The sequence below is a fragment of the Elephantulus edwardii genome, unplaced genomic scaffold (assembly GCF_000299155.1).
Source record: "Elephantulus edwardii isolate Elephantulus edwardi_28Jun2011 unplaced genomic scaffold, EleEdw1.0 scaffold00226, whole genome shotgun sequence".
NCBI lineage: Eukaryota > Metazoa > Chordata > Mammalia > Macroscelidea > Macroscelididae > Elephantulus > Elephantulus edwardii.
Window position 1 is genome coordinate 3963284 of NW_006399976.1, and position 10757 is coordinate 3974040.

At 43.6% G+C, this 10757-nt stretch overlaps 1 protein-coding gene across 1 annotated transcript in view; it reads right to left on the minus strand.

Moving 5' to 3' along the window:
• Window positions 1-4888: 4888 nt before the first annotated feature.
• Window positions 4889-10757, minus strand: part of LOC102843204 (stress response protein nst1-like) — a 58141-nt gene continuing 52272 nt past the window's right edge. The window contains exon 3 of the mRNA XM_006898349.1: window positions 4889-5145. Coding sequence (XP_006898411.1) covers window positions 4889-5145 — 257 coding nt within the window. The remainder of the gene's footprint in view (window positions 5146-10757) is intronic.

Consider the following 10757-nt stretch of genomic DNA (forward strand, 5'->3'; position numbering starts at 1 on the left):
GGAATTGTTTTCTACTCATGCATTGAAGTATTATGCATCACTGAAAAAAAATGTTCAAGAATTTCTGAAAAACTGCACAATATGGATGAAACTTAAATTATTCTTTCACTCACAAAGGGATATATATGGATAAAAATGATAACCATTAATATAAAAATGATTTATACATAGACAGCCTCTTGGAGATGTCAAGTGAGGAACAAGGGAACAAAAAAGGAAACAAAATTTTGTAAAGTACGTAAGAAATTTAGACATCAATACTTAGTAGATACTATGTATATATACATACCACTACCCATTCAGGATTTAGAAGAGGTTGTGGCAGCAGAGACATCAGTGCTGATGCCAGATGGATCATGTCTGAAAGTAAATGTATTATTGACTTTGCAAAGCCATTTGACTGCGTGGATCATAACAAATTATTGCTAACATTGAGAAGAATGGGAATTCCAGATTACCTAAAAGTGCTCATTTGAAACCTATACCTAGACCAAAAGGCTGTTGAGCAAACAGAGCAAGGCAACATTGCATGGTTTAAAATTAAGCAAAGAGTGTGTCATGGTTGCATCCTTTCTCCATTCCTATACAATCTGTATGCTGAGCATGTAATTCAAGAAACTGGACTCTATGAGGAAGACTGCGGCAACAGGATCAGAGGAAGACCCCTCAACAACCTGCATTACGCAGATGACACAGCTTTGCTTGCTGAAAGTGAGGACTTGAGGCATTGCTGCAGAAGATCAAGGACTAGAGCCTTTGGTATGGATTATATCTCAATATCAAGAAAACAAATATTCTCACCACAAGGACAAACAGTCAACATAATGACAGATGTAGAAAGGATTGAAACTGTCAATGATTTCATCTTCCTTGTATCAACAATCAACACCCTTGGACCAACAGCCAGGAAATCAGAAGATCTATTGAATTGGTCAAGTCTGCTGCCAGAGAGACCTCTCCCTGAATGCTAAAGAGCAATGATGTCAATTTGAAGACTAAGGTGCACCTAATTCAGCCATAATCTTCTCAATCACCTGCTACGCATCAGAGAAGTGGACAATGAATAAAGATGACAGAGTAAGAAATAATGCCTTTGAGTTGTGATGCTGGAGGAGTGTACAGAATATCCCATGGATTGCCAAAGAACAAACATACGTCTTGGGGAGAGTCAAACTGCTCTTTAGAGGTAAAGATGGTAAAGCTTCTTTCATACTTTGGACATGTAAAAAGGCAACGCCATTCACTGCAGAAGGACATCATGCTCAGAAAGAAGGGAGGTCAGCGAAGGAGAGGAAGACCCACAATGAGATGGACTGACATGGTACCTTTAGCAATGGGCGTGAATGTTTGCAGAGATGGCATAGGGTAAGGGCAGGGTTCAGGTTGGCTGTCCGTAGGATTGCTTTGAGTTGTCCTCGACTTGACTGTATCTAACAACAAATATTCATTGGCATGAATAAGGATGATGGAAGAAGAATTGATGCCTTTGAGTTGTGATGGAGAAGAGTACCGAATATCCTATGAACTGGAAAATAAACTAACAAGCACATCTTGGAAAAAAATGCAGTCAGAGTGCTCCTTGGAGGGAAAGACTGTGAAGCTTCAAATCTCATACTTTGTGCATGTTGTTACAGAGGTTATTTCTTGGAAAGGCATACCATTATTTGGTTCAGTGAAAGAGAGGAATACCCTCAACCAGGTGGATTGGCACATTCATTGGTGCAATGGAGTCCAGTGTGTCGGAGATTTTAAGGACGGCACAAGATAGGTCAGGGTTCAGATCTGTTGTTCACAAGGTTGCTATGATCAACTTGATGGCACCTAACGACCTTAACAACTCATTGCCATTGAGTTGAAATTGACTCAGTTGACACTCCAGCAGGTTTGCAGACTGTAAGTGACAAGTGAGGAGAATGTTAGTCTTTCACCTGTGAAGCAGCATTTGGATTTGAACTACCTGTCTTTTGAGGTGAAAGTGCAATTTTTTACCCACTAGATTGCCATTCTCTTCTGGGAAGATGGGCGGGGACTGGGAAGATGGGCGGGGACTGTGACGGGCCTTTAAGCCGCCCAGCTTTCAGCTGGTCAGACTCCTGTACCCCCTCTCTGAGTGGCCTGTGTGAATCATAACAAACTGTGGCTGACTCTGAGAAGAATGGGAATCCCAGAACACTTGATCGTTTTAATGCAAAACCTATACTTGGACCAGGAGGCAGTCGTCAGAACAGAGCAAGGGAACACTGCATGGTTCAAAATTGGGAAGGGCGTACGCCAGGGATGCATCCTATCTCCATACCTTTTCAACCTATATGCAGAATAGATTATCTGGGAGGCTGGGCTCTATGAGGAGAAATGTGGGGTTAAGATTGGTGGACAATCATCCACCAATCAACAATCTGCGTTATGCAGATGACACAACCCTGCTTGCTGAAATTGAAGAGGACCTGAAGCACTTGCTGCAGAGGGTCAAGGACTGCAGCCTATAATATGGATTGAGGCTCAATGTCAAGAAGACAAAGATTCTCACCACTGGACCAATTGGCAGCATCAGGATGGATGGTGAAGAGATTGAGATTGTACACAGCTTTAGTTTGCTTGGCTCCACAGTCAACAGTCTTGGCACCAGTAGCCAGGAAATTAAAAGGCGCATTGCCATGGGAAAGTCTGCTATTAGGGACCTCTCCAAAGTACTGAAGAGCAATGGTGTCTCTCTGGAGACTAAGGTGCATCTGATACAGGTCATGGTCTTTGTAATCACTTGTTAAGCATCAGAGAGTTGGACAATGACCAAGGAGGATAGAAGGAGAATTGATGCCTTTGAGCTGTGGTGCTGGAGAAGAGTATTGAGAATACCATGGACTGCTAGGAAAACAAAAAGATTCGTCCTGGAAAGTGTTAAACTGGGTGGCTCCTTGGAGGCAAGGATTCTGAGGCTCCGTCTAACATACTTCGGACATGTTGTGAGGAGGGACTGGTCCTTGGAGAAGGACATCATGCTTGGGAGGGTGGAGGGACGGCGCAGGAGGGGAAGGCCCTCTATGAGGTGGATTGATTCAGTGACTGGGATAATTGGGATGGGAGTGTCGGAGGCAGTGCAATTGGCACAGGACAGAGCAGAGTTTAGGGCTGTTGTACATAGGGTCGCTATGAGTCACAAGCGACTCGACGGCACATAACAAGAACAACAGATCGCCATTCTTCTATACGATAGATAGATAGATACATACATACATAGATAGACAGATATAACACAGTATAATATTAATCTATATCCCCAAAGAACTGCAGGGTCTGCCTTGATCTGGGGGCTTCTGGGAGACGTGGGCATACACATGTTTTGTGGGGGAAGCTGAGTCTCTGCCTCCTGCTCCTCGCTTTGCGGCCTATACCACTTCTTTTCTGCTGCACCACATTCTGCCTCCTGTCTTGGTTCCCCAAAGAAAGCTCAACATTTAAGAAAACAAAGGTTCTCACCACTGGGCCAGTTGGCAGCATCATGATAACGATGAAGAGATTAACACCTTTAATTTGCTTGGCTCCACGATCAACACTGTTGGCACCAGCAGCCAGGAAATTAAAAGACACACTGCATTGGTAAACTCTGCTGTCAGAGACCTTTCCAAAATCCTGAAGAGCAACGATGTCAATCTGGAGACTAAGGTGTGCCTGATACAGGCCATGGTCTTTGCAACCAGATGCTATGCATTAGAGAGCTGGACAGTGACTAGGGATGATCGAAGGCGAATTGATGCCTTTGAGCTGTGGTGCTGGGGAAGAGTATTGAATATACTAAGAGAACAAACAGGTTCGTCTTGGAGAAGGTGAAACAAGGCTGTTCCTTGGAGGCAAAGATTCTGAAGCTTCATCTGACATACTTTGGGCATGTTGCAAGGAGGGACCAGTCCTTAAGGACAGACGTCATTCTTGGGAGGGGGGAGGGACAGCACAGGAGTGGAAGACCCTCAGTGAAATAGATTGATTCAGTGACTGGGGTAATGGAGTTAGGTGTGTCAGAGACAGTGAATTGGCACAGGACAGAGCAGAGTTTAGGGCTATTGTACATAGGGTGGCTATGAGTCGCAGGCGACTCGACGGCACATAACAACAACTACAACAATATATATATGCTGTTGAGTAAGAGTAGGTTCATAGCTGATCCTCTAACGGGTTTTAGCATTTTTTAAAGGCACAGCTATTTGTAAATTGCTCATTATTTTTTTCGTGGAGCATCTCATGGATTCCAACCACACACATTTGCACTGGTAATCCAATTCCTTACTAGGCGGGAGAAGGATGGGCCATTTTCTTCCATGTAATTAACTGCCTCTGAAAACGCGCTGGAGGGTCGACTGACTCTCGGGTACACAACAACAATCACCAGCCACTCGGACAATGATGCTACCAGTGCAAATGTGCGCTGATGCTGAGTCTAGCGAGGCTATTAGGGCACAAATAGAGGGGAGCGATCAGGGCACGCGACCTCTATTCGCCTCGTTCTCACCCTAAGAGATCGCAGGAGATACACCCCTTCGCAAGCCAAAGCGCTCGAGCTCAGACCCGCACCCCGCAGGACGCCGCTTCCCGGGACCCGAGGGGCGGGGCGACGTAGACCTGTTACGTCATCGGGCTTCTCAGGATTAAAGGGCAAGGGTTGCCGCTCCTCCGGTCACGTGCTCGCGCGCTGTGTCCCGCAGCCTCGGCCCGCGCTCGCGCACGCCCAGGAGCCCTTGGAAAGGCCCCTAAGGTACGCGCAGCGCCGGGTCAGCAGCGCGGGTGCGGATGGCGGACGGCGCAGCCCTGAGCCCGGTGAGCACAGCGCCGAGTGAGCGGGGTCGGGGAGTTCACAGGCCGCTTCTGCTGGCGGGACCCACGGACCACAGTGGCCTTGTTACGTGCCCTCTCCTCTGGACACTGAGCCGGCGGGAATGGCGGGACCCCTGCCAGGGTGGCCTTGAGCAGCGACCCCGCCTCCGCCTCCGGGCGCCTTTGCGGAGGGAAGGGAGGGCCCCAGGGGATCTGAGTGGCCGGGAGAAGTTCCTGTTCCTGTTTCCGGCTCCTTTGCCCGCTTCTGGGACACATCCAAGTCACCTCCTCCACCTGGGACCTTTGCCCCCTTTGGGTGGGGGCTGGGCAGGTGGACAAAACCTGTTGTGGAGGGACTGGGAGAAATGGCAACACCCCCAGGGGCATGGGTTCAGCAAGGGTGCGAGGTGTGGTGGGTGCAGCGCTGTCATTAGCTGTCTGTCTTATTTTTACATTTGTTTTTACGGGTGTTTTGGTGAATCACTAGAATTCTTTATATTATCTGAATCTTTATATTATTATTTATATTATTGAATCTTTAGCTCATCAATGTTGTTTAAGTGCCGTCGAGTCGCAGGCGACTCATAGTGACCCTAAGAACCAAAGTCCTGGACACCTCCTGTATCTTTCGTCCTTTCTCCAGGTTCATAGGGTTTTCAGAGGGAAGTTATTGTGGAAGTGGATGCCACTCCTGCTTCCGAGCTTGTTTGAATCGGAGAGCTTCACCAAACACTGTGCACCATGTTGTTGTTATGTGCCGTCGAGTCGTTTGCGACTCATAGTGACCCTATGCACAACAGCCCTAAACCCTGCTCTATCTTGCGCCAACCGCACTGCCTCCGACACACCCATCCTGATTACCCCAGTTAACCACGACTTACGTCTGCACAGCAAGTGGACATACCAGGGTTAGATGAAACATTCTTCTAGGTCGTGTAACCCTGGTAGCTCATCAATAGTTTCCAAATATTTCACCCTATACTTTGGTTACTATTTTTCTGAAAATCCATCGTTCCCCCTCCTGCCACTGAGCAAACCAATCTGGGGGACAGAAGGCAGAAACTGTATATATCAGCATTTAGGAGTAAAGGGCTAAAGTAAGGGATCAGGGGAGACATTTATAGGCAAGGTTCAGGGTGTGGGAAGGCTGTCCTGTTTATTCAGCACTTATAAAAGAGAAATGTGGAGTTGTCTTCAGAGAGATTTTGCAAATCAGTAGACACCTGCAGTTGGCCTCCCAGGTGGTGTCTTTGGGGTTAGCTGTTGAGTCCTCAGAGGACACATGCTTGAGGTTTTCTTTTGAGATTGCATCTCTGTGGTTTGAAGCTTGGTCATCATCACAGAGTATACTCTGTATCCCTCTTCCTTGAGGTCCACAGAATCCTTCTCGAAATTGTGGTAGTTTTTTCTCAAGGGATGACTTTTTCGTTCTCTCCAGCAAGGCTTTATTCATGTGCATTATTAATGATCTTGTTCTAACATACCCACTTTCTGATGCTTCACCTCTTTTTTGTAGATACAAATGTGGATCTCTTCCACTGAGTTGGATAGCTGTCTGTGTTCCATATTTCTTATCATAAACTAGTGAACATGTTCAAGGCTGTATCTATTTGTGGAAACACATCAGTTGATTTTCTGTTTGTGACTCCCATCTTCTTTTGAAAGTGTTAGTATGCTTTCAGTGCAATTTTAAAATTTCCCTGGAAAACAGTTCTAGAGTTACTGTGAGGAAAAACTAATTAGTCTGGCCTACTTGACCAGTGATGCTTGGTCATATTGTGCTTGATGAAATGGTTTGATGTTGACTAAGTCCTTTTTGGGACATTGCTTCTGTTGTCCTTTTTACCTTATGATACTTCCTGTTTTATTGTTTGAATCCTATTCTTCAAATGGTCTTTGAATTGAGGTGGTGGTGTTGTTAGGTGCCTTCCAGGTGAGTACGACCCATAGTGAACCCATGAACAAAAGATCTGAATCTAGTCCTGTTCTGTGCCATCCTCACATTTCCTGACACTCAAGAGCCCATTGCAGCAGTCACCTTGTCAATCCACCTGGTTGAGGGTCTTCCTCTCCTTTGCCAACCCTCCACCCTTCCCAACATCATATCCTTCTCCAAGGAATAGCATCTCCTAGCAATATGTCCAAAGTATGTGAGGCAGAGCCTCATCATTCTTGCCTCTAAAGAGCACTCCGGCTGCACCATCTCCAAGACATATCTGTTTGTTCTCTTGGCCGGCCGTCCATGGGATGCTCCGTGCTCTTCTCCACCACCACAGTTCAAAGTTTCCTGTCATCCTTGTTGATTTACCAGGTTCCGGGTGCATAGCTAGTAATCAGAAAGACCATAGCCTGAATCAGATGCCCCTTAGTCCTCAAACTGACATCACTACTTCTCAATAATTTTGAAAGGTCTCTTAACTACAGATTTTCCCATTACAATGTATCTCCTTATTTTTTGACTGCTTTTACCAAGGGTATTAATTGTGGATCCAAGCAAGATGAAGCTATTGATAGTTTTAATCTCTCTCCATCCATTATGACACTGTCTATTGGTCCAGTGGTAAGAATCTTTGTTTTCTTGATCTTGAGCTTCAATATGTACTGAATGCTGGATTCCTTGATCTTCTGCAACAAGTGCTTCAAATTCTCACTTTTAGCAAGTAAAGTTGTGTCATCTGTATAACGCAGCTTATTGATGAGTCTCCCCCCAGTCCTGATGCCACACTCCTCTTCATAGAGTCAAGCTTCTCGAATAATTATAGGACATGCTTAATGTTATATTTTAGCTGTTGGGTACTTTTTAAATTTTTGCTATTTTAATCACAGCTTATATATGTGATTGTTGATGTTTTCTACTCTTGGTTCTTAGTTGTATTTCTGCAAGAAATGTATGTGCTCGTTCACCATCACTTTCCAAGATTGAGGGTATCCCATCAGCTAAGGGCCATGTGAGTAGTTTGTGCTGCTGTTGTTTGCAAGAAGAGTATGGTAATGATTTCGCCCTTGGCCCTACAAAAGTCAGTCATTCGATATCCAGCCTATTTTCTGACACCAGCGCACTGTTTTCCAGTTATTAGTTGTTCTTCATTGTTTCTATTGTAAGCATCTCAAATACATGTTCAATCCTTTTCAGACTCCAGAATTTAATAGACATTCTCCATTTTGAATAATAGTCGTATTAATCAGTTTTGCTGTATCTTCCTGGATCGTGTGAAATCACTCACAGCTTTATATGTCGGAACAGATCTTGAAATACTCTTTTTGATATTGTTGTGTGCCATAGAGTCCGAACCATCCTGTAGCTGACCTAGGGGCTTTTCAGAGGCATGAAATCACGGCAGGGGAGATTGCCCTTCCTTCTACTTCAGAGCAGCTGGTAGATTTGAACCGCATGTCTTAGGAACTGCAGTGCAACTTCTTATCACTAGGCCTCGAGAGCTCCCTTCTCTTTTATTCAGTTTGCCCTTCCCAGAAAAGTGGATCCTGATTGTTTGACTCAGAATGGTCACTACAGTTCATTGCGACTCAAATGTCAGATCCTGGTCTTTATGTTGTCTTCTGGTTTTGATACTTCCAGTTTTCCTAGGTTCTTTCTTCTTATATTCCACGCTCCATTTATTGATGGAACCAGTCGTGTGTCAAAAGTTTGTGATACTGTGCTGACTTGTGTGTTACTGTGATGTTAGTGATTTTGCCCATGTTTTATAGACCATCAGGGTCCCTATGGTAGACAGATCTTAGCTAAACTTACAGACTAAAGATAGAAGAGGAAGCAAGCTTAACTACTTATTCTGAGTAATGGGTTCTGAAGTTCTGCTCGATACCAGCAAAACCCTGATACAGTGCCAAGAAATGAGGCTTTCACGATTAAAGGCACTCACACTCTGGCTGAGGAAGAGGTTTCTCCTCAAAGTGGAGTCTGAAGGAGTATAGGAAAACAGTTTTCCTTTTGATAGCACTTTTTATGTTCAAGCAGAGTTCAAATTGCCCATCCGTCCTTCACTATTTGTCTATGAGTTATATCTTATTTTGTTTTTACTTTGTGCCTATTTTCATGTTGGGTTTTCTGCAAGTTAGTGAAATTGGGATTTTTTTTTCAAAGACATGATTTGACTATGTCTTGATCTTTGATATTTAGAGGGTTTTGCTTCTGTTTTTATGTATCTTGGTATTTCTGCACCTTAAACATTTAAAAAAAATATCCTTCAAAAGACAAATTGCACTGGGAAAATCTATTGTCGAAGACCTCTCCAGAGTACGGAGAAGCAGTTATGTAAGTCTAGAGAACAAGATGCATGTGACCCAAGCCATGGACTTTGCAGTTACTTGTTATGCATCACAGAGCTGTACAATGACCAAGGATGACAGTACTAGAATTTTAGCCTTTGAATTGGGGTGCTAGAGAAGAGTCTTGAACATACCATGGACTGCCAAGAGAACAGGTAGGTCTGTCTTGGAGAGGGTGAAATTAAGTTTCTCCTTGGAGGTTAAGATTTTGAAATTCCATCTCACATACTTTGGGCACATGGCCAGGAGGGACCAGTCCTTGGAGAAGGACGTCATGCTTGGAAAGGTGAAGGGACGGCACAGGAGAGACATGCCTTGGATGAGATGGATTGATACATCCACTGGGGCGATGGAGACATGTCAGAGTCATTGAGATTTGCTCAGGATAGAGAAGGCTGCAGAGCTGCTGTATATCGGGTTATTATGAGTCATAGGTGGCTTGATGGCACATAACAACATCATTGGATGCAATTGAAAATGACAAAAGGACTCATAGCTGACCCTACAAAGGGTTGCCAGAATGTATAAATTTCCCTGGAGATTTCATCTCTTTTTTTCTAAAGAGCAACTGGTAGATTTGAACCACCTGTATTGGAATGAGGTGAAGAGCTAGTAGGATACTCGAGTTCTCAGCATCATAATGAAGATGGAAATAATAGTGAAATTTGTGCTCAGTTTAATGCCAGCCACACCCTTCCAGTTTCCACACTTTAGGAAAGATGATAAGTTGCTGATCTAGACTATTTAATGTTTTAGGACTCGGTGCTTATTGAGGATGTGACCATAGACTTTACCCAGGAAGAGTGGACTTTGTTGGATTTTTCTCAGAGGAACCTCTACAAAGATGTCATGAAAGAAATATTCAAGAACCTATGCTCAGGTAAGAGTGGTTTCCATTTCCTTTTTCCTTGTTTCCTGCCTAAATATATTTTATTCCCTGAATATCTTGATCTTCTCTTAAGAGGCTGAAGAATATTCTGGAAAATAGAACAGGTATTTTTTTAGTGCCTTGTTGGGAGCTCAGAATCCAGTGGTTTCTACATAAAAGTAAAAAGCTTATTATAGATAGCATGGAATATTTCTCTTGTTTTTAAAAGCCTTGAGGAAGCTGTGAACATATTTTATATGTGAGCAACATCTTCAGATGTTACCTTAGAGTAACAAGATTTGTGTTGCAATCTTGTTAGAGTTTTATTCTGTTTATAATGAGTTTTATTGGAATTATTTTGCGGTTGGATTAAGATACTCTGCTGGAGGAGGGACATTCTCATCTTGTGCCAGTTGGATCCGATTCAACTGTACATAACAAGGAAAGAAAAGAAAAGAGAGAGAATACAGAGAAAAAAAGAAATTTTTTAAAAAGGGATTATTTTGCTGAGAATAAACCTCCTATCTATTCCTCTACACTGTATATTGCTGAAATGTTATAAGACTATGTAATCTTATAATCATCCTTTACAGTTCTCTTAATTCTGTAAGCAGCAGTATTTTTTCTTTCTCATCATTTAAAAAATTTTAATGTACTAGAAATAGAATTTCAAAGGAGGTGTAGTATAAGGGATCAGGGAGAGAAATATTTAAAAGCTCTAAGAATTATGTTGTTGTTGTTATGTGCCGTCGAGTCGCTTGCGACTCATAGCGACCCTATGTACAACAGCCCTAAACTC